The 24,734-nt window shown below is 33.7% G+C and overlaps 2 protein-coding genes across 3 annotated transcripts; one reads left to right on the top strand and one right to left on the bottom strand.

The window, feature by feature from the left end:
* Nucleotides 1-1,605: 1,605 nt before the first annotated feature.
* Nucleotides 1,606-2,184, top strand: LOC102623000 (protein MIZU-KUSSEI 1-like). Its single transcript, XM_025101066.1, has one exon. The coding sequence runs from the start codon at nucleotides 1,606-1,608 to the stop codon at nucleotides 2,182-2,184; it is 579 nt and encodes a 192-aa protein (XP_024956834.1).
* A 268-nt stretch (nucleotides 2,185-2,452) lies between these two features.
* LOC102622705 (uncharacterized) lies at nucleotides 2,453-8,623 on the bottom strand. 2 transcript variants are annotated; one of them, XM_006466633.4, is made up of 12 exons: nucleotides 8,074-8,623; nucleotides 7,908-7,983; nucleotides 6,848-6,923; nucleotides 6,260-6,343; nucleotides 5,987-6,103; nucleotides 5,079-5,501; nucleotides 4,393-4,793; nucleotides 4,211-4,310; nucleotides 4,042-4,101; nucleotides 3,878-3,964; nucleotides 3,411-3,539; nucleotides 2,453-3,012 (listed from the first exon to the last, which is right to left on the bottom strand). In XM_006466633.4, the coding sequence occupies exons 2-12, from the start codon at nucleotides 7,979-7,981 to the stop codon at nucleotides 2,710-2,712; spliced, it is 1,854 nt and encodes a 617-aa protein (XP_006466696.1). In that variant the 5' UTR covers nucleotides 7,982-7,983; nucleotides 8,074-8,623; the 3' UTR covers nucleotides 2,453-2,709. The 2 variants fall into 2 exon arrangements, with proteins under 2 accessions (XP_006466696.1, XP_015389369.1); XM_015533883.3 differs by lacking the exons at nucleotides 6,848-6,923; nucleotides 7,908-7,983; nucleotides 8,074-8,623 and adding an exon at nucleotides 6,433-6,774.
* Nucleotides 8,624-24,734: the final 16,111 nt, after the last annotated feature.

Here is a 24,734-nt window from a genome sequence, read left to right as displayed (position 1 = left end):
TATATCATCTTGTTAAATTTGTGAATTATTAAAACAACGGGAGCGTTTCTGGAAAAAAAATCAATGGCAATTCTGTACACACACACTCCCCCGACTAAATGAAAATGTAAGCACTTAGAATTGGACATGTCTTCAGTCTTCACAAGTGTAGAACTGCATGCATGCCTAGAATATAAAAAGCGTACATCGTGTCAAGCGATTTTGACCATCAGTCCAAATTGGTTTCTACCGACAATTCCAGCAGCATCTTTCCTTTCCCTGTGGTTCAATTGTTGTGAAGAGTTGGACTTTTGGGAATTGCACGCAAATTTTGACTTCAACCATTGTAGATTAGCATTTAGCGGCATAAAATATCTGAAAATATATATTATGAAAGACTGAATGTGAGTAAGACGTTTGCCTGCCTGTGTTAAGAAGCAAGATACCTTAAAACATTATGTTTTTATGACAATCCTCTGGAAAATTAAATAAAATTGGAGAGCGTATTTGCGAAATTGTAGGTAGCCCGAATCTTCCTCTTATAGACTTTTAATTAGTTTACTTGTGTAAGTAGTAGCACAGAGTAATCCAATTTGAGTACAGGAACAGCTTTGGCTTTTGTATATTAAAGTATACATCAAAAGGGGGTTAGTAAATGATTTTACTAGCCACGCAAATTTGGTTAGTGAAAAATTTGGATATATTAATGGACGCCCTTTAAATACCTCTTAGAATACCTTTACATATTTTACAATTTCAAATCTTTATCAAAATTACATGAAAGGACACTATATATAAAATTAAACCCCAAGTTAAATAAACAAATTTTTTTTCCTTTTGAGGCTAAAAACTCTCAACACCCACACATTTTTTCTTTATTTTGAAAATTGTTCACATCCACATATCATAAAGAAATAAAAAACTTGTAGCAACTATATTCATACATCTAATGCACGAAGGCCCATTTGAAACTCAGGATGTAACAGGAAAACCACAAACTAGCGCATACATGACCCCAGCTTGGTCTTTGTATTTCAGCCTCTCGAATATTAAAGCCAGACTTGCCCTTTGTATTTTACGTCTTGAATATCAATGTCACAATCAAAACCTGTGACATTTGTCTCAAATTGCTTGAAAATAAAATTGAAAGACGGGGGGTTTTGTGAGGTTAATTTTCATTAAAGTTAATTTTTATTATTAATGGAGGAGTTATTAGAATTTATACTGTTTAAATATTTCAGTAAGGTAAATAAAGAAAAAGGGTATACATTCTAAATTTTTTATTCTCAAAAAATTATTTGATATTCATTAATTGGTTGGTGAGATAAAATAATTAATTTACTTAGATTTTTATAAATAATTATCAACTAATTAATAACATGACATGTCATTTAAAATATTATATGGGATAAAAAAATTTAAAATGTCTGTGATACTCCAAAACGTCTCGAAAAGAAAAAATTTATTTGAAATATTTGAATTTAAAATCCCACCCGACTCATCTACATTATCATTGTCATGTCACCCTCAACCGTTTGGAATGACGAAAGAGTCCGTCTTATTATGGAAAAAACATAGGTAACGAACTGCAGTAACACAACAGTTGACAGTCACTGGCAGATGAAAATGTTGAACACACTCTGCCAGATTAAGGAACTCTTTATGTCCTGCTGCGGGGCTTGCCCAACCACATTCCTTTCTCACTGCTTGCCAGATTCATTAACGGTATGTGGAACCATCATTTGCCCTGTTATTAACGGTAAACCGGTGAGACTATGCCTACAAGAAGGTTCCCAAAGCTCACCATTGATACTCCTGGACCTTCCCCTTAACACATCAGCATTCAGCAGTTTAATCAAACATGGAATGATCCGGATGGTTTTCGAATGCAAGTGTGATTCAGCTGGGTCCAAGGAGCCGCTACTGAGTAATCCTCAGTGGGTCATGTACTGTAACGGGCTGAAAATGGGGCTTGCCAGAAGGCGGGAGCTGTCCTGGAAGGATGAATGGCTGCCGGAGATGACCAGGACTGTCTCCGCTGGAGCGGGGTTCTTGCCCGACAAGGGATCCGGTGGGCACAAGTATCTGAGGGGTCAGTTTGAGAAGGTGCCTGGGAGCGGGTCTGATCATTCTCAGGCTTACCATTTGATTGATCCCTCTGACAGTTTTGGGCAAGAGTTAAGTGTCTTCTTTCTTAGGCATTGACAAGATTAGGCACAAACATTCTTTCTTTCTCATCTTTTCTTACGAGTTAATAATAGTCCCACTAGCATTATGTAATTTTTCTTGTAGGATGCGATATGCAACCACTACCATGGATGATTAACGTGACCACGAATTTTTTAGCATTATAGATTTGTATGTATCCCTGGGCAACATTCATAGAAGATCCTAGATTATAGAATAATAATTAGTAATAGATGTTTTATCCAATGAGAGTCGAGAAAATAAATTTGGAGGTCAGAAGTAATCATTCAGGCAAAATGACAAAATGGGCATTAAACCTGATCCATTAACTCATTGCACACTTTGCATACTTTCATGAAATCACCTAAATCATAGATACTTTCATCCCATTACATGGCAGAAAGATCACATTTTACAAAACGCCTCAATGTTCTACCTTACAATTTCCAGCTTCATTTTTCTCGCTGTACAGAGATTATCGAATCTTCTTATATAAAAATCTTAATAACGTGGAGTAAGCTCAAGTACTAAGCACTCACCAAATCACCTTACAAGCTCTTTGGATATCAGATACCGAAATGTAAAATTGTGCGGGATCCATTCTATGCTTTTGCGGGATTTACTCAATTGACATTTCCTAACACTTTTCCTCAGAGATTCAGGCAAAGACTGTTGGATCATCTCCATGATACCAGCTGCACATAAACCTGAGTCCTTTGCATATGCCTCCACAATCTTCGGTAGAAGAATTTTCTGGTCCTTGCGAATACCAAAGGCAGCGCGGATATACTCTTCTTTTGCCCCTTCCAGCTCCAGAAACACTCTTTTGGGTGTGTACACACGAACCTGAAAAAGATTTCAAGGTTCATAAATTTCATTCACACCAAAAAAAATAAAAGGGCATGGAATTCATATCAAGGCATTGGGTACTATGTTTCTGTCCAGTTCGTTTCATTTATTCTTATTTTGTACTCAAGGACCACACGCCAAAAATGAAAGAGTTCCTCCTGAGTTTTTTTGTATCAGTGAGTTTCTGATTCAAACGAGCACAGTGTGTAACAATGAAATGAGCAAATTTTTTAGTTTTATTTTCACATTATTTTTGCTTTTTAAATCTGAAATTAAGTCTCAATCAATTTTTCGAGTTGAAAGATATTTGCTTAGTTCCAAAAATCTTATTAGTTTTGTGGCTGATATTTCAGACCAGAAATCAAAATGTAAACAAATCAAAGGTAGTGATGTACCGCAGGATCAGAATGGCTTCCTGAACACAGAGCAAAGTGCAAAAGGGATTCTGGATGCTCAATTGCATATGCTTGCCGTTCATCTCCACTCTTGAATTTTCCTTTTGAAGAGAGTAACAAGCGTATCCACTACAAGCAGATAAAAGCTTCATCAGTCCCACTATAAACGTGAAGTTACATAAAGCTTGACAGTAACACTGTAAATTGAAGTTGATGAAGCTGTCTGATGCAAAAGAAGACGTCATGTCTGCTGACAATAGTTCTCAAGACGAATAGCTGGTTTCCAGACCCACAATCTCTATATTGCTCATGACTGGATGCATAATATTTATGACGTCTATTACATAATGCCAATGCACAAGATTATTTTTATAATCTCAAACAAATATAAGATTTTCTTCTTCTTCTTCTTCTTACTCTTTTGGATAATAAAACTATAAGATTTGAATTTAGGACTTGATATCCACCTGTCCAGGACGAGACATCCGGCATCCAAGAATAGAATTCTGAATAGAGTCTGCACTGACTATGTGACCTCCAACGTTATATGCAGCCTGGATATTGCAATTGTGTAAGAAACATATACCGGACTGCATTGTCGTCTTAAAGATAATGTTATAGTTCTTCTTACCTTCAGTAGAAGAAAGAGTCTCTTTATATTGTTTTGTGGAATCCCATAAGCCAAAAATGCCTAATGGAAAACAAAGAATCAATTTATGTTGCAATTCAAACCAGAAACAGAACCATAAAAAAAGGAGAAGAAGACATGCAAATTAAATTTCATGAAGGAGATCAGTTACATGCATCACTAACGCATTATGTACATTGATCCAGAATGCTAGCTTCTCTTCATGTTTCAACTTCCTAGGATCGACAGTTTCCAATCTGGAAATGAGTGACCTGTAGCAGAATAAACTTACTAAGCACAATTAAAATTGCAATAAAACATGAGTTCAAATTAAAATATGAAGATTAGACTAACTTGAAATTTTGCAGAAGGTTTTCGACATCACCCAATTTCTGACTATCTCTGTAGATCCATGGGATTTCAACCATTGTGCTGTATGGTCCACTAAATTCTTGAAGTCCCTCCACATGAAAAGGGTTATCCACCCGTACATCAAAAGATGAATTATTCTTACACCCAGGACTCCATATATCACACTGATTTCGTGGGGAAAATGCACTCATTGATGACAGCGATGAATTTGGGGATGAAAGGCCATTATGCATCAATGGTGGGTCGGCAAGCTTGCAGTATATAGCTGACATGCACTTAATCATATCCTCAGAAAGCCTGTTAGGTGTCTCTGGAACATGATCAGAAATGCGAGTACCAAGGTGCTCGGCCAGACTGATTAAATTCGGCGCATTCTGGACATACTGCAGAAAAGCCATCAAAAGTCTTACTCTAGAAAAAGCCTAAGGTGCAATATACAATAATGTTAGATGAGTGGATGCCATGAGCTATGGTCATTTCTACTAGAGCTTTGCACTTGAAACTGGTTGACCATGAGGGAAAGAAGACATAAAAAAGGAAACAGCATAAAGATCTGAATGCCCTTTTCTTTGCAGGTGTCTCTTCAGCTTGGATGAGTAGCGGAGTTATTGCCACTATATGGTATGCAAAATAAATGAAAATACTTCACAGAATATGTGCTTATTTACCTCCACCATGGACAATGGCTGGGAATGACAAGAACGCACAGCTCTATCAAGAGAATCTGCTGGAGGAGATGATCTAGCGGGAAATGCAGAATGTTGAGATAGTGAAGAGTGACATCGATGAACGCCAGAATCTAAAAGCTTATCTTCTCCAACACAATTAGATTCTTGCATCTGATCGTCAATTGTCTGACAACCAGATTGAATTGCAGGATTTTCACCTTTTGGTGTAAAATCAGGTTCTGAAACTTCCCTGAACCTCCCTCTCGGGGTAGTTAAAGGTGATTTTAATCTTTCAACCTTGGTAGGAGATACAGAGGAAATTTGTTGATCAAATGCCTTCCGATACAGTGAGAGAAGATATTGTTCTAAATATACAACTTCCAACTCTAGCACTGCGATTTCTTTAATTAGTTCTGTTGCCGGCTAGAATTTAAAGAGAGAAAAACGAAAAAGAAGTATCAGAATTTAGCCACCAAGAATATACAGGGACAGGCAAGCAGCAATCAAGACTCAAATCTAAAGATCAATATTAGCTTCTTCATCTATGACTTCATGTCCAACTAGAGGCAGGCTTCTTACATTCACTTCTACGGCGTCAAAGAACATGGAATGTTCAGTACATCATTTTTAGTAAAATGCATGAAACTAGTACAAGTTTAGGAGTTATGGTTATTTTAGACACAACATATAACTTGGTGAAATTGCAATATAAATCAAGAAGATTCATTTTCAGAGACAGTTTTAGATCAACAAGTCTATTGCGGTAATACCAAAGGTTTCATAGACAATTAATGCCCTATTACCTTGGCTTCTAAGGCTGGGTTCTTCTAAAGAACACGAAGCAATAATGATAGTAACAAGTGAAGCTTATAAAAAACTGTCCTGTAAAATTAGCAGGAAGGAGATACCTTGGGCATTGACATATTACTAATATCTACATTGGAAGAAGTTCTATAGCCCAAAGCTTTTTCCAAAGCATGGCGGACCTGGAATTGGTCCTGCAATCTTTTCTCAAGCTGTAGAATCTGCAAACAAGTGACGAAAATCATATTAGCCAATAAAATATGCAACTTTATAGCTGGGGACTAATAACAACACGCTGCTGATCAAAGATTAAGTTCCATATGGTCAGAGTGAATCTTCAAAACATGGGTAAAACAATGACAAGTTTAGTTGCACACCTCCTGCTTCAAATTATTTTGGGCTTCTTTCTTTGGAGAATGTTTCTTCCTGGTTTTAGCAGAGTCCTCCAGATGCCTTGTATCCTGGTACCAGTAAGACATTTGAAAGTTACACCACAATTGTTTTGATAGAGGCATATTCGTTCAGGATATCTGCTCAGTTAGTGAACTACCATTATTGAGACGAGGAGTTTTATATCAGCTGAGAAAACCTTATCAATTCATTTCTTGGTACTTGTCATGGATCCTTTTTTCTTCAACTAGATTTTAAAGAGGAGATTCATTTAATAGAAGACATTTGAGTATTCACAGAGTTAACTATACTTAAAACAATTAATACATTTAAAAAAAGATTAGGCTTAACTAATCTGGCAAAGAAAAAATGGATTAAAATGAGATTATTTTGGTAATGTTCTGGCTGGCAATGTGCTCGAGATCTTTCTAAAAGATAAAAAAAGAGAAAGAAAGAAGAATAAAATAAAAACTAGTCAGATTATCAATCTGATTGTCATTCTGTATCTTAACCTTCTTTAGAAAATAAACCTTTTCAATTTATTTAAGCAAAAAGAGGAAAGAGAGTTCTCTTACCAGCCTTCCACCATGTGATGCTTCCTGGGAACTGCCTAAGTTATCTCCTTCATCAACTCTTTTCTTATATGGAAAGCTGGCAATGGCAAAATAACAGATACAGATGTTCAACACATATAATTTGGACATGACAATATTTTAAAGATTAACATTCCAATTCTTGGTCACTTCATTAATGTTTTTTATACAAGCCAATGCTCTAAGAATAATCATCAGTCACTTCATACCAGAGAAGAAGAACCAGTGGCGTTCACATTACCTTCTGCCACTATGACTGGTCCACCTTGCTATCATTTTTTGCCCAAAACCCATCTCAAAATGGTTCTTTAGGACTTGCAAAATACAATATCAACTATGACTTGCTAATTTAAAAGTTATCAGAAAAATGGCGCTTTTTTTCTTTCTAAAGAGAAATCAGCAGCTTGCTAAGAACCCACAATATTTAAGCCAAAAAGCCCATATTTTAAGGAATTTAATTGATCCAAAGGGATTACAGACGTAACTGAACCTCTCTTTTATAATAGACAAACTTGTTTTCCCAAATTAACTCAAATAAGTAAAAGAGATTTCAGTTAAACAAGAACACAAAAACTCAAATAACAGACCAAACTATATTAAACTGGTAAACATAAAAAACTTTCTAATCAAAAGTCATTTATGACTAAGAAAATTCTTGATAAAGCAAAGACAAATGCGGAAGAGGAAAAAAAAAGAATTTTTTTTTTCAAGAAATCAAATACAGTTTAAGCAAATAAAACAAATTCAACCATTTCTGTGATCTAGAAGCAGTCTACATTCTTCTCTTTCTTGAAGCTCGGAACTTTGTTCTCGATCACTGACATTTTGTGAGCGAACGAAATTAGAATGTGAGAAGCCAAAACAATAGTGCGGTGTCATGATTTTTATTTTTTTAATTTGTAGAACACATTATATTACGAAGGCCAGGGAGTGAAATTTGTATTTAGACAGATAACCCATGTCGAAAGTCTTTCCGGATGCAGAACTGGAACAAGCATACACCCAACAATTGCAGAGTAAGAGAAGAGTGAGCAGCAGCTACCTCTTTGAACGCTTGTGTCTTGAAGTCACCCTCAGGCCCAGCGTTTTATTGTCTGTACTCCCTTCAAACCACATCTCTAACAACCATTTGAAAGGAAAAGGATTCCAGTAAAAACAGAAGCATTTCCAGAATACAAATTAAAAAAAAAAAAAGAATTACCACTTACCGTTTACTCTAGAACAAGACCAGTGACTACCAAGGTGGGATTTTGGAGAGATAGACAAGTTTAGTAGCTTGGACGAGCAGATGGGGTTCAGAGACAGGCCTAGGTAGTCTGCAAAAACTTTTTACTTGTCTTTTTGCTTCTGAGTTTTGAGCAAACAAGCAAGTGCCCAGAAAGTAATAATCATCTGTAGTTTACATAAGAGTCTGAACATAGATGGCAGAACTGAAATACTTGCATGAAAAGATAAATAATATCGAGGGAAAAAAGAAATCCATTAAATCGGCTACAAAAGACTACACTTTACGGCTTTTGACCGGTGAGAGCCTTGTTTGTGAAAGTCACTCTCTTTATAAATCGGTTAGCTTTTGTAACGAGGATTGAGGAGAGTCTTCATGCATTAAAAGAAGCTATGCCAATGCTAGCTCGTGGTCTTTAGCACATTTAATTGAAGGAGAAAGTTTACAAAAGAGTCAAGCCGGTGAGCAGTGAGAGTAAGAGCCTTTTGATGCCAAAATGTCCAAAAAGTAGACAAATTTCACTCAACCATAAGTCTAAGCAGACAAGTAGAGAGGATATAATAGTTATATTAAGCAACCAATTTTGACAAATTAGAGTGAAAAAGATATAATATTCATTAAGATGGGCCTATTTTCCACATTCTCTTCTCTTGTCGGGAGGCAAGTTGGGAGCTGGTGACCGCCTCTCCACCACATAATGTGTTAGTAGTATCCTATTCCTAATTTCCTATCATGCATGTGTTTTTTGTTTATTGAATTTTCTTCACCAAAAAGCCAAAAAAAAAAGGAATATCATTTCAGGACAAATTATTGCTTAACTCATCACATCACATTCGGAGGAGTTTGCTTAATTTGTTATTTTTTTTTCAGGTAATTGAGGTACATTTCATTACAGAATAGAGATATCAACTTATGAGATTGGGAGTCAAAGACATGAAGTATGTCATTAAGTTTATTTTCGCAGTTCAAGGATATTCAAGGTCAACTTGTAGGTTTGTTTGTACATATATAAACAATTATTTACTAGCGATATGTATTTAATTAGCTACAATTTGAAGTTAATTAGCAATTAAGCCATCAAGGATTCTTTAGTTTTAGGTATTGTGTCATAGTAGAGCCTCTTTTTAACATGCGCAATTTCATGCTTAATGTTGTTTAAATTGATGGCGCTAAATCAATTGTTTAGTGGAGGGTCTGGAAGGCAAGCTGGTGTGCATTTTCAATAGGTCGATTTCCAACACTTTGTGTCAATAATTTTATATCAAGCATGCTGGAATTGACTGATACATTATGTGAACCATTAGCTTTCAGGTATGGCCCCACAAATACAAAAAGACTATAAGAATTAAATTACAAAAGGGCATGATAGAGCGGAATAGCAGAAGGAGATTGATAGAATAGATGAATATTAGATATCGTTCTAGTATCACACTAAGTTAATGCGATTGAGTTATGTTCTAATCGAAGCGTGATTAGATCTTATTTTAATTCATATGACTCAATGAGATTTTAATAATGCTTTAAGAAAGATTAGATAAATTAAATGACGCTTTAATTTAAATGACTCATTAGAAGACGCTCTAATTTAAATGACTCATTAGATGATACTCTAATTCAGATGACTCTATAAAAAAGATTTCAAAGGAATTATGAAGAGAGATTTTTATTGAATAATTGAATTTTTTTTTCTAACAATGATAAGACCTCTCAATTATAAATAAAATAAATCTACTTTCCAAGCAAACGGGAAACTAAATCACAATCATATTATAAACAAAAAACTAAAAGATGTACTCTAATTAAAAATAAAAAAGATCAAAACACCTAAAATAACTAAAATAAACTCTACATCAAAATGTACTTGTTAACTACAAATGCAAGTTGTTAACAACTATTTGCGCGAGGGGGAAAAAAAAGGTGAAAAAAAGGCAGGAGACTCGCCTCAAAAGAGATGAAAGATGAGAAGAGAACTAAAGTAAACATTGGATGCTTGAAAAGGAAATGAGGTTTTGTGGGGTTGTATTTGTCTAATCTCTTTTGAGAAATTAGGCTCTTTAGCAAAGGCAGCGGCAGATACCCAAATATTGTCATTGAGTATCCAAGTAAATAACGTTTGTCACAGAATCCTCCCATTAAAATATTGCTTTGCAAAGCCCTGCCAATGCCTATTGCAATTTGCAAAGATCGATGCAAAAGAAAAGGTCAAGCTCTGTGACTGTACCACTGTGCTAAAGTGGCCGGAGGCCAGAGCTCTCTTTTTGTCGCGATACTCTACATAACGAGATAACAAAATGGTTTCATCTTCTGCTGCAGCAAAGAGAAAGAGAGACGTTGATAATTAAGAACTTTTTATCAACAATTCTTTAATCAATGGCCTTTTATATTGAAATGCTGAAAAATCCAAAAGTCTAAATTCTACTACTCTTTAATATAGACTCACTTAACAGATATTAGATGATGAAAGTAAATTTACCCTTTTAAGAGGATTTAGCTTGTATGAATGAGTGTGGAAGAAATAATTAATCTGTGGACTTAACTTCGAATAGGAATCATATATGGATCTAATATTATGTTGTTGTTGCTAAGTGATTCTTCCCTCTTCATTTGCCTGATATGGAGATTGGAGAGAGAGCTAGATTGGCGTTTTGGACTCATCTGATATTTTAAACTCCATTGCTATAAGTTGAAATTTCTTGTCCCAATGAATAAACAAATGAAACTTCTATTTTATCTTATTATCAAGATTTTACACAAGTCAGATTGGATCAGTTTCTCAATGCCGAAATTGTAAGAATATCGAGACAAATATGTAGTCTATTCCAAATTAAACTGACAGACATGCTTCATGGAGTTGTGAAATTATTGAAATGAGTTGTATTAATTACATTCTTAATTGCGGATTACAAAAAAATAACATCCCCTATTACAATGATCTAGTAAACACCAAGTTCCATGGTGCTGAGATTTTCTTGAATAAGTTTTCAGTTTTATAAACACAAGGTTAGGTTAGATACCCATGTGTTTTAATGAATTTTAAACCTGGAAAATAGCTCTGCAATAATTTTAAAAGACTTTTTGGACAGTTAAACGATGCCAAGAGGATTCCACGAGCCTCTGACATGTGTTATCACTCATGAAAAACAAATAAAAATTAAAAATTAAACTTTGATCTGCAGAAAACCGATTCAAGAAACTAGAAAGAGTTAAAAATCAGGTCAAGCTAAAGACAAGCGGAATAAGCAGTTCGAGGGGGTTCCTAATGGCACAGCATCCTGTTGCAGTTCTCAAGAAATCACGCACAGCATTCAAATGAAACGTAGCTGAAGACAAATTAGAAGTGAATACGAACAATCTATGATCACAATGGAAGCTTGTAAATGTCTGAACCAATTTTGAAACTGAAGGAATAGGGTTGGTGTTCGTTCGTGTTTCTTTTCCAGTTATTATTATACCGTTACTTGTTTGTTTTTATAGGGAACACACATATGTTTTTGAACATAATGCTGACATATAAAAAATTCGACCATAGGAAATGCATTATAGAGAAAAATGTTAACTTAGGAAAATATAATTATTTGAAAAATATTGGAACAAGTGTTTGAAAAGTACTGCATGACAATTGACAAAGCTCTCAAATTGTGAACCAGAATCTATTTTAGCAATATATATATATACAGTATACTGCTTAAATTTGATACAGGCAAAGCTGAAGCTTCCCCCTCAGTCTCACGAATGGGGGACCATACGTAGACGATGCCTCGAGTTGGACCCAAAACAAAACAAAAAAACACATACACACGCACAAAAAGCACTGAGCAATTGGGAAGGGGGCAATGGGGGATCGGGGGTGTTAGTGTTCCAAGTTACAACTAGCACAAGGTTAATTAGTTTCTCTATGTGTATTTGGGATCGGAGAGGCGCGGACTGGAATCCGAAATTGGGACAAGGAAAAGCGAACTTTCCAAAGACATTTGGACAAGCAAGTCAATGCCAATCATATCCAGCAAAAGGCATCTCTCTCTCTCTCTGCCCCCACTCCAACGTTTGTCTTTGTTTTGTCCCCACTGAACCATCTCTTTTTCTCTCTCCGATCTCTGTTTGTATGCGGGTGTGGGTGTGTGTGTGTGTCATCAATGAAGACGCATGGGTCCGCAGTCCATATATAGTCCAAAAGGAAATAGCTTTGGCTGCTGCATTCGTTGTTAAAGGCTGATTGGGATGAGGCAATTTAGACTAATTAATTGCCACTATCATAGTTTAATTTATATAGAATTAATTCTAATAAGCAAATGCTTTGACAATTAATTTACATCGTTGTATAATAATTGTTGATAGCCATGGACACATCCCTGCTTAGTCACAATAATTATTTCCATCTGACTTAGCTCATCTATACATCTCTCTTCTCTCTACATGATTGTCCAAAAATGGACAAGGCATTAGGCGTGGGTCCTGTGAATGCATGCATCATCAGTTCATCAGGAAAAATGAAGTAGAATTATTAGACATTAAAGGCAAACAATTTTTATGAAAAGAAATGCTGGAGACGCAGTAGAAAACAAACAGATATGCTATTTAATTTATTGGTTTACACACACACACATACGTTGAATTTTAGTGAAGAAGCTAGAGCGTCGTTTTTCCAGTGAAGAAAGGGCGTTGGACAACCTGGTAACACATCACACATGCTTGAATCTTGATGCTTTATCTTCAGCTTCTCCAACTAAAGTACTACTACTTATTAACCACCATTCAAGGAGCAAAGCATTTTATATGCATATCTTCTTCTTCTTTCTCTCTCTCCTTTTTTTCTTTTTGTTTTTATTTTTTTTCTTTTTGGTTTGTAATTGCTTTTTCTCTTCTCTTAAAGGACATGCAAGCATGCATGCAATCAAAACTATTAATCTTATGATTAATTATAAGACATTGATTTGTGTTTGTGATTCCATGCAATTTTCTAAAGCTGATTTATGCATGGACCAGTCAAAGCGTTGATAAATATTTATTTAGCATGTATTTTAGAGGCGAACGGACCTCCATCATGTACGGAAAATTGGCCGCTGGCCTAATAAGTAAACGGGCCTCCAGCATCTTTGGAAAGCCATAGTCACTAAGACCTTTCTCAATTACCCCCATGAAACTAGATGTGGGTTACTAAAGCCACTCCAATCATTCGAAGTGGGCACAAATGTAACGATGTGATGAGGGTATCCCGTGTTCTAAAGTACCCTTTCCAATTTGTCTTTCTAATTTGTTTTTCTATACGTGGAGAAATTTTAGAATAAATTATAGATATCATCTTAGTTATATAATGAATAAATCATTATACAAGTAATAGTTATATTAAAAATTCAACTCTCATATAATCCATATATTAATTGGTTGTATTACTCCAACATATACATTCTAAAATCTCTTTTATACGTGAATTTAATTCCTATGTCCAACTAAAATTTAATTACGTAAAATTTAACCTTTTGTTTCCTCCTTCATCATCAGGAGGTTTCCATTTATCATAAGATTTCGTAGTTAGTCCCAAGCGTATTTGGAAACTAATGGAGAAGAGGATATCTTTGCTTTCTATATGTATGTAAATACACAAGCACTAATGCCATATGAGACGCGTACGGGTAAAATAATCAAATCAAAAGACTGGCAAAGAGTAAGGAAATTAATAGAAGAAGATTGATGATGATGAGTGCTGAAACTGCAAGGGGCTGCATATAGATATGTGCAGGAATCGATTAGGACAAGAAGACTAAAAGAATAGGCTGAATCGGCCGCCAGGTTCTGAAAAGGTTAAGCATGTTCAGCTCCAAGGATACTGATCATCAAGAGTTCAAGACTACACATAATTATTTTTCTTCTTTGTTCTCTAAACGTTCTGAAAGCTTTGAGCGTTTCTCATGCAGGCACTAGGCAGCAATCCCTCGGAACCTGACAAGATTGTTATGTTAGAAGACCAAAGAAAGTCCAACATGGAAAAGTCACATGGCAATTTGTATTGCTCTTAATGGAAGGACTACCAATCGCACATTTATATCACATTGAGGTAATTATGGATTACGACAAATCAGTGAAGGTCCGCTCTCTTTGAAGTCCAACGAACGCAAGCCAAAATTACTGAACAACGGCTAGAATTCTAATTATTGGCAGAACATTAATTTTATGCAAAAATCATTCTTGTAATACATTCCCCCCACACCACAATGTCTCTGCCTCGTAAATACATACAAGTCAATGATCAACTTCAGTTTTTCAGCAAACTCTGATTTCAGATTCTTTAGAAGCTACCCTTTTAGCAAGGACAGTCAGAGAAACACCACTGTTGTTACAACAAAGAAATTGAAGAAATGGCTGATGCTCAAGCAGAAAGCTAAGAACGGCACTTCTTGTTCTTCTCTGAAAACTTGTATCAAGTTCTTACTCCAATGCGTCTCTCAGATCCACGTTCATGCATAACAAATAAATTTCAATGCCATTGATCACTATGTATTAATGTTACACTTAACAATATATTAATATTTTCTTATGTCAAGATTTTCGCCTTTCTGAAAGTTTGAATCACTTTTACTCATGAAGGAATTCTACTTTCGAGAGCAATGAAAACGCCAGTGCGGTAATGGACAAGCTTTTTAAGCTAGGCTATCCTGACAGCGTGTGTGCACGGAGCTGGTACCCACGCGTCCTTAATTAGTTTCTTGTGTGGTCACAGCTTTTCCATCAGTAATGCACATATTAATGTGCCGAGTCACTTTAATTACTTCATAAATACTTATAATTGCCATTCCTTATGGAAAAGAAAAAGGAAACCCTAATTTTGAATCGTCTTTGCTAAATTGTTAATGCATTAACTTGCTGATCCATTCATACAAACTGGTGAAATTACTTCTTCTTAATTAGATTATAGGTGTGAAAGAGAGTACTGCTTACCATTGACGAGACAATAATATCAATTAAAGAATTGCAATGTGCCTACAAAGATACCATTGACAGTTTTCAAGCCGATTTGTTCTTGACTTATTGAACTCTTTTATCCATTTTTTAATTTTCTTTTCGCCTCCTGAAACAGAACTCTTTTATCAAGTTTGAGGAATAAAAGGCAAAAAAAAAAAAAAAAAAGGGAAATAGGCCTAAGAACAAAATCTAGTTAGGCAGTTAATTGTAGATCTATTCTGACGAAACGGAAACTTAAAGAAAATGAGAGATAGAAAAATAAAAGTTTCTGAATAATAAAAATATTATTAAATAAAGTCTAGATGACAAGTTATGATTTTAGGGCCACTTTGTACTAATCTTAAATAACGTGAATTTATCAAAATAAACAAACACATATTATTAAGAAAAACAAGACAAATGACACTTAATTTTGACGTCCATAATAAAAAGGTCAAAATCTTAAAATCGGTGAAAAAATTAAAAAATAAATAAATTCTTTAACTTGCAAAATAACACCAAAAATAATGGGATTTGTCGTCGATCCATGGGACCAATACGGTGTAACGATATTAGGTTAGACTTATCTTTTCGTATGCTTCAAAATAATATATTATAAGCCTAAAAGAGAAAATACTCCCACTGATCATTCAGAGGACTGAAAAACCTCATTTTGTTGAGAGGGCAGATCAAAATACAGGCATGGTACTGGACATGAACAGTCAGGGCTTGCCTTTTCTAACAGGTCTCAGATTTTGGGCTTCTATCTTGGGAGGCGACATGCTAGAATCCATGAAAATAGATAAAGCCCACAAGGAGACTTGGGTGCCTAAGATGGCTAAAAACGGCAGCACACCCAAAACTGCAAACACGCAATTAATTTCAATCAAATCTCCAGGGACGAGGACTGGAGGCCATCATGTGCGCTCCCAATGCAATTTGTGAAATTTCAAATTGCGATGACAGCAAGAATCAACGCATTATTACATTATAATATAAGTTCCTTCAAGCAACACGAACTGTTGATGACATTTACCATTCTGTCCGATCTATTTTTCCGAAAATAGATGCCTGGGGCTGGGGACTGGGTGGGTAATTGTCAGAGAAAGGAAAATATCAAAGGAAATTGACCGTTAAGACAAGGAGATCCAAAGGTGAAGACAATGGAGAGGCAACATCCAAAAGCTCAAAAAAGAGTTTTTGTAGTCTTTGAATTTACTCTCTCATGAGTCAGTCCCACCTTCACCTTGTAAGGCTGCAAAAAACTCTACAGACAATAGCATCATAATTCATATCCCATCTCTCATCAATACTCTCTAGAGCATCAAAGATAGCTCTCCCTCTCCCATGCCCTCTTGATAAACAGCCTGTTACCTCTTCTTTATTACCACGTGTCGATATTTGAACACATCTCAAACCCTTTGGACCACCCAGCCCACGTGTCTATGGCCACCCCTTGCCGGCCGTGCCACGTGGACCCCCTTTAAGGACCACCTCATATTTCCTTTCTTTCTTTCTATCTTTCATTTACGTTTACATTTATACGCATGTATATAATGCTACTGCTACTACTACTCCTCTTGCTTCATTTATCATATTTCATATCTGCGTCATCACCACTCTCATCCCATTTGCCATTTTTTTACACACCCTCAAGTGCTTATGCGTTCCTTCAATTATTTCAGGTCGTTTTCCTCAGGGGGCCATGCTCTAAAGGAGTCCAAAACCAAATGACTCACCACCCCATGTTTTCTCAATTCTTTTTTCTCACTTTCCTACCTTGTTCAAATTTCAACTCCTATCTACCACAACATCCATATACTTGATTACTCATTTGAATATATATATATATATATAAACAATTATTAAAGAAAGTTACAATAAATAAATTTAAAAAAAAAAGCTCCAAAAGATAAAAGGAGAAGATGTAAAAGGTGGAGCCATATACCATGAGAATGTTGGTCCCTTGAGTTAATGAAATCATCTGATCAGAAGAAAGTGACCCATTTGATGAGGTGAAGAGGACATGGACATGGCTGTTTGCTTTCCAAGTCCCAACCAAACCTATATTAACAAACAATCATCTACATATATGGTGGCTAATTGTCATAATGTATCTTGATAATTAACAAATAAATAAACAAAGATATCATCATCTTTGTATTCTTTTGCATGAGATATAATTATTCTCAAAAAGTCTTGGAGATAAGCTAGCTTTTGGCATTTTCCACTACTCTCTATCAATATAAGGTCATTCAACTTTGAATCTTTAGTTTTTTCTCTTTTTTAAATCATTTATAGTGAAGTACTGATTTTAGGGGCTAGGTTGTCATTGATGAAATCTATTCTTGATAATGACTTCCATATTGCATCCTCCTCAACTTCTTCAATTCCATTGGCCTCACTGACCTTTGATTAAAAGTGAGGCATATTATTACTACTCTTTAAAGTTTTCTTATTCTCTAGTGCGAGGTTATAGTGGAAAGAGAGCTTTAAAGTTGCTCCCTCTTTAATGCATCATAAATATTGTGTTTTGATGCTATTGTTTTACTTAGGCACTTTAATCATATAATAATTAATTAATTGCACACAGTAGCAAATATAAATAATAGGTAATATATAATATGTAAGATGAATATAAATTTACGAATGAAAGGTGAGTTGTCTATATCTTCTGATCTAGCCCCATTCAAATTGCATATTAATTTCTTCTGTTGTTTACTTGTTTCTCCAAAATAATATACTTTCTAACTTAATTTAATTTAATTTTCTATCTGAAATAAACGCAAACTTGAATTGCTAGCTTTTATATGGAACTTTTAAAATAGACAGCATTGGAGAATTATTTTAATGATTTTCTCATTATATAAGCTTCAACATGGATGGATTTCAACTCTTCGGACCAATGGAGAAGAAGACTGAATCATTAAAAAAATTGGGGTTTGGTGGTGCAAGAGGGTCACGAGGCTTAGTTTTTAAGTAAAAAACATGATTTTTTTTTTTTTTTTGGCTTAACATCATAAACAGTATCTAATGATGCCTCCTTCTAGGAAGTGGTTGGTTAGGGCTTCACATCATTAGGTAAAGGCTAATCATTTTTAAATAATTACTCTTGTTGATTTTATGTACAAACAAGCAATTAGGATATGATTGCTGTATGATTATTCATTTAAGGAAAGAGTACCATCACTTTCATATTCATATATCTTTTTAATCGGTCTTTGCCACATTGGTAATACTTCTGCAACACACGAAACCATGGAATTTCCAAGCTTTTGTAGGCTCAAAGTGACAAGTATAGCATTAAAAAGTTCATGATCATTCTGAATTTACCAGTAAGCATTACCAGATATTTTTGTAAAATCATTATCTTACTTCAATGCAAGTCTAATGGATCGCGATTCTCTCATTATTTAAACTTCTCAAAATATATTCAAGTAATTATTGGTTATTAAATATGAATAAAAATAATAATTAAAGAGATATTATCAATAATTCGCCATTATATATATATATATATATATATATTACAAGATTTTCAAACTTAATCAATCATACTAAGAGAGAATTCAAATTAATATCAAACATCTAAATTCTACTGTAACACAACTTATATATCACCTGTTTCAGTATAGTGCTTAGTTCCAATGTAGCATAGCCCGTATACCATACGTTGTAAAAAAAACACATTCCAAATATATAAGCTCAAAGAAGACGGTGTCTACTCTTAAGATCATTAAAAAAAAGAAAAAAATACTTCCATTCAGAAAAAGAGGTATCTTATTATTATTATTATTATTATTATAATTGTTATTTTAAGAAAAAGTGACCATATCCGGACCTGATCACGGAAGCAAACCAGACCACTGGACCAACCACTCTTCTTAGGCAGTTAGATAAAATTTTCTTTAAAATGCAAGATCAAGATAATAGAATTATGCTGTAATGTCTTACCCATCTTGTAACTTAAACCTAAATTATTTTTAACTTAGGATTCATGCAAACAGAGAGCTCCTTATAGTAGAAAAGCCTGCACCACCTAATTGAAAACTGATAGTTTACTCGGCGCAACAAGTTCCTCTCATCAGGTGGAAAACAAGACGAGATTCTTTACAACGATATCGTAGACCGATATGTAAAACCCATGATTTAGAACCCATAATAATTAGAGCAAAATTGTTATTAACGATTGACATGACTCACTAGGTTCCTAACGTTGAGGATGAGGAGATATCCCACATCAGTTAAGAACTGTTCATGGACTAAGAATATAAGCTTGAGGTATCCCTTGAGTCAGTTTTTTAGTATAAGTTAGGCTCTTCTTGTATAATAAATCGCAATTAATTTCATTTAACACAAATTTGTGAAGTTTAGCGACCTGATATGCCGAAAAACATCACGAATGGTTCGTATAATTGACTCAATTCAGGCAAAGCAAATATGTCCTGAATATTCATTTTTTTTTATTGCCAAGACAAAAGGGCCAGCCTATCTGATCAGTATATTGAGTAGTACTCAACCGGTCAAATTTGATTTACGGTGCATTATTAACCTGCAATTCACATGTTCTAATTTTATTCACAGGTTTAAATATTTTTTACGTTCGAGTATGAGTTTTGTGATCTTCTAAAGATTTTTTTTTCTTTTTTAACATGAATATTTATAGTAGTGTGTGTGTGTAAACTATGAATAATGATCTTATAAGAATATAAGCATAAGGCTAAATAAATATTTGAATCCAAACTCTCACGAGTAGGTGGAAAATTTGTCACAGGAGTGTTTTCAAATTTGATCCAAAAGGACTAGCACAGCCCAAGATTATTAGTCTACTTGTTCGAATAAACTACATTTTTTTAGATATAATTAAATTGTGTATTATCTATAGCAGAAAGATAAATGTGTCTAGTTTTTTAGTAACTTCACAAAATCAAATTCAGATTTCTTTTATTAATGATATTCAAGATTTTGTCAATAAAGGTTACATTTGTTAGAAATTCTGTACAAGATCGAATGTCCTAAATTTATTGGCATCAATGCATCAAGATTTAATCAGCAAGCTTTATATCTGGAAAACTTTATTTGCTGTTAAAACTAACTTTGAAGTTTATGTTTTGTTTTGTTCTCTTCCATCTTGTTACAGCTAAGACCTTTAATTTAAGTTTGATTTGAGTTCTAGAATAATAGAGATCATATCCTAAATTTGAAAGGATGTTTCAATTTGTCTATATAAAGGTAATAGGTAGTAATTTTAGAAGGCATGCATGTGTGATTTTGAGATGTAAGTTAGAAGTGGGCTCTTGTTTTTAGAGATTCTCCATGTAACTTAGTATTTGTTTTTTTAATGGATTCCTTAGAGTGGTGAGTTGGGAAGCTTCATATCTCTTGTAGGACCTTATTGGATGGTGAATATATGTATCGCTTTGTAAACCTCTTGAGTGGTGAGTTAGAGAACCTATATCTCCTGTAAGACATATTTGGGTAGTGACTATTCTATACCTTATTGTAATCCTCTGGCGTGGTTAGCTTTTATTCTTGTATTGTGGTTTACTTTAAAAATAAAATTTTAAATTATAATTAGGCTGCATAAAAAAAATTGGGAAACATTTTGTTATATGTTATTTATGTATCCATCAAAGTTCAAACTAAGTATTTGAGATCTAAGAATGCCTTTTTGTACCACTAAAATTAGATCTTAACTTTAAGATTCAAACTCGTTAGATAAGTACAAGGTTGTGATTTCGTATCCAATGTATGTTCTTTTTTATTTGAACAAGTTTTTGATTATGTGGTTGTTGTTGTTTTTCCCCTTTTTCCATTGGAATTCTAATTACACGAGGAACTTTTAATTAATTCGATTGAATTGCAATTAATAATCAATTGGAATCATTCAACCTCAGCGAACTCAAACGCCATAGTTGACTTGACTAGAAACTTGGAAGAGGAACGGAACGAACCCACTTTTTTCGTCAATCACAATAAGTGGTGCAACTAAACCTTGGACCCATCTCTTTGGTAGCTTGTTTCATTTAAATAGATGAAGTAAACACATAAAACAGAAGCGAATCCTCTAGAGTCAAGAAAAACAATAATTATAGAAGGGCAAGGCTAATCCCCGAAGTTATAAGTCAAAAAATTAAAAGGAATCAATAAAACCCTGATTGGTCAATTCCCCAGCAAGCGCAGATTAGTGAAGTTGTGGTCACACCAAGGCAAAGCCATGTAACTAAATGGCGAATGCTTGTATGTTCAAAAATAAGATGAAAAAGGGAGAAGCATCAAGAAGAATGCAAGGAATAATTTGATTGACATTTAAAAAGACAAAGAGAAACAAAGAGAAGGGACCATTCTATTTCTTTCTTTTCAAAGAGTCTGTCTTTAAGTATTATTATTCACTAAGGAATTTATGTGGGGTGGTAAATGTGCCTGTTGTGAAGGGAAAAAGTTGAAATGGTGAGACCCATGCATTTTGTCGTGTGTGGCGGTGAGTGAGTGAGCTGTGGGCGTGGTCTTTTCTTTTTCTTGCTTTGGCTACGCATCATGCATTTCCTTTTCCATTTCTCCATTGAGCAAAAAGAGACAGTTAGGAAATTGGCGTTGACGCTTCCTCGTACAACAAATTGCCCTGCGTATGTGTTCTTTCTTTCTTTACCATCTAGCTAGATATTCCTTTTCTTTTGTCCCTTCGATTTTCCTTTTCCTTTTTTATCGTGCTCATAAAGAGTAGAATCAGTGGCATGTGATGTGTTTCACAGTATTTCTTCAACTTTGTATTGATGCTCGCTGGATTGTTTTAAACTTTGAGGGAGGTCTCGATTAATTTTAACGAACAAGAGAGAGAGAGAGAGTTTTGCTCATTTTCCCGTACCATGTGATGTGTTTCACATTATTTCTTCAACATTGCATTGATGCTCTCTCAAGAATTGTGAGCTCAGCCTCTTCTATCTAACCAATGGATTATTTGACTTATTAGTCAGTTATGAGTATTCCCTTACCAATAGCAGTATTTAGGATCGATGAGAGTGGCATTTTATGGTTCTTATCCGTACGTTCATTGATAGTCATTATAACACATTAATAATTTATCAGCAAAATTTACGATAAAATTAAAAGGATTTAATTTTTATTTGTTAGACTAAGAGTCTATTTGATATTACTAATAAAGAGTTGTGGCTTAAATTATTTGACAAACACTTGAAATTATATGGCTTTTTAGTCAAGGTTTTGTCACATAATTATTTGATGAAAATTTTATAACACATTTTTTAATTTGGTCAAAAATCCTTTCATTTGAAGATACTACTCTAACCTGACCATTATAGATACTTTTATAATATAAATTTTTTACGATGATACTAAACTTCTCAATTATTATCCCAATACTTTTCATCTCAATTATTAAGTGGCACTTATTCATTGGTGGTGAATTTCGTTACTATTAAACTTACTTACGAGTCTGTTTGACTATCCAATGGATGAATGAGTCAGTTGAGATAATAGTGGCTGAGATACTAATAGGAAAGTGTAGCATTACTCAAATCTTTAAAAATTATCATAAACCTAAAATTATAATATTGTCCTTTTTACTGGATAATTAAGATTTTTACTTCAAATGAGCACATAATTTTTACTGTTAATTAATCTTAATTCGGCAATTTAGAGAATAAAATTGTTGTTAGCTTATTATAAAAAATTGAGACCACCAGAAAGTTCATAGATGAAATTATTCTTTAAATTATAATAATTTAACTTCTAAATAAATAATTCTAATAATAATATGTGGCAAATGATGTGATATATTTATCATCCAATTAATGAGTTCTATATTTGTGTTGCATTAGTTAGGATACAAACTTTTTATCAATTAAAAAAAAAATTGAATGATGATAATTGAGTAATTTTAAGAAACTTTATTTTATTGGCCACTCAATTGGGGAGTTAGTTGCTCAAAATCTTATTTGGGATTTACTATCCTTGCTTTAAAAATAATATATAAAAAATATAAATAATAAAAGTTGCATACTTACAATTGAAAACTTTTTATACACAATGCCAAGATCTAGTTTTGATGGTGAGGAACAACCTTCCTAATATTCAGATTTTGGTTTGAGCGGCTGTAAGTTACATAAAAAAGAACAAGAAAAAAAGAAGAAGAAAGAATTTTTATTAAAATTCTTTTAGACAGCAAGCGTGCATGAAGTTATCATGTTATTATTTCCTTTTTCTTTTCTTCATTTCCCAAATATTATTATATCAGGTGAAATTATTTTTCTATGTTATTCTTATTTCTTTCATGTGAGTAAGGGTGTGTTTGTGATTGAGATTGGACAGTTGTAACCTAAAAACTACAACAGTAAAGTGTTTGGTAAATACTAGCTGCTGTAGTTTAAAAACTATATTGATATAATTTTTCATTTGTATAATGGATAATCTATTATATCTTTAATAATTTTATCAAAATTATTATTTAAAATTTATATGTATTACATATTATTAACTTTTATTTCATAGTTACAATTTTTTTTTTTCACAGCAGCTGTTATTTAAAAGATACAACAACTCAATTTCAAACACACCCTAAATCATATATGGCAGATTTCCTTATAAAAATTTTGACCGCGTGCTTCATTACGTTCATTAAAGTGGAGTCCCAACTCTATTTACTGGGAAATGATTCCCTCTCATTTAAAGCCCCCGCGGAATTAAAAGCATAGGATATAATTAATAATGCATTGCTCTGCACACATGCATTATTTTCCTGGGGATCTTAAAAGTCTGCCCTTTGTCAAGATTGCGAATCATCGTTTTGTCTCAAACGCACAAATTCTGTACAATTCTTACAAAGTTACCTAAGTACGTACATTAACTGTTACACATTACAGATAGCATGAAAAAACTTCTAGTTCTCAAAAAGTTGACGTTTTAGTCCAAAGTTATCTGACAACATTAACAGTATACATTACACATAACATGAAAAACTTACTAGTTCTCAAAAAGTTGACGATCTAGTACACTGATACTTAAATTAGTGCAAAGGTTTCTTCTTTCTCTCCCTCTCTCTTTTTTTAAATGTATGTATGTGGTCATTTTTTTTTTTTTTATCGTGGATGTCAGAACTTTTTTTAAAAAATAAATATTTTTTTAATTTTTAATTTTTAAGTTAAATGGTCGTTCAATTCTTATATTTAAAAAATGACATCAAAACACCTTTGATGGTTATTATATTACAATCCTACCCTTATTTTTTCTTTGAAGAATATTTTTAGAGATATTAATGAAAGGAAAAAATGTAAATTTATCATATTAGCCTTAAAATTAAACAATAAAAATAATAGTTATCATTTTACTTGAGGATTAATTTGGTCGATTATTTTTTTACAAAAAAAAATTATTAACAAGATTGTTGCAAAGATATTCAACATTGCTTTAAATTATTTGGTATTAATTTATTTATAAATAATAATTAGCAAGATTGTTACAAAACTATGAAAATACCAGTTGTTTCATACTGATATTTATTTCTTATTGAGCTAATAACTAATAAGTACTTATTGGTTAATTTATTAATTAACTTTTTTTTTTTATAGATGAAACATTAATTAACAATTAATGTCAGAAATATTGTTACAAGGGTATTATTATAAAAGTTAAAAAAAAATTAAGAGTAAGAGTGTAACGTATTTAATAATAGAAGTATTTTGAGATTTCTTT

This window comes from Citrus sinensis, chromosome 7 (assembly GCF_022201045.2).
Source record: "Citrus sinensis cultivar Valencia sweet orange chromosome 7, DVS_A1.0, whole genome shotgun sequence".
In the NCBI taxonomy this organism is placed as follows: Eukaryota; Viridiplantae; Streptophyta; class Magnoliopsida; order Sapindales; family Rutaceae; genus Citrus; species Citrus sinensis.
This window is presented reverse-complemented; position numbering and strand designations above follow the sequence as displayed.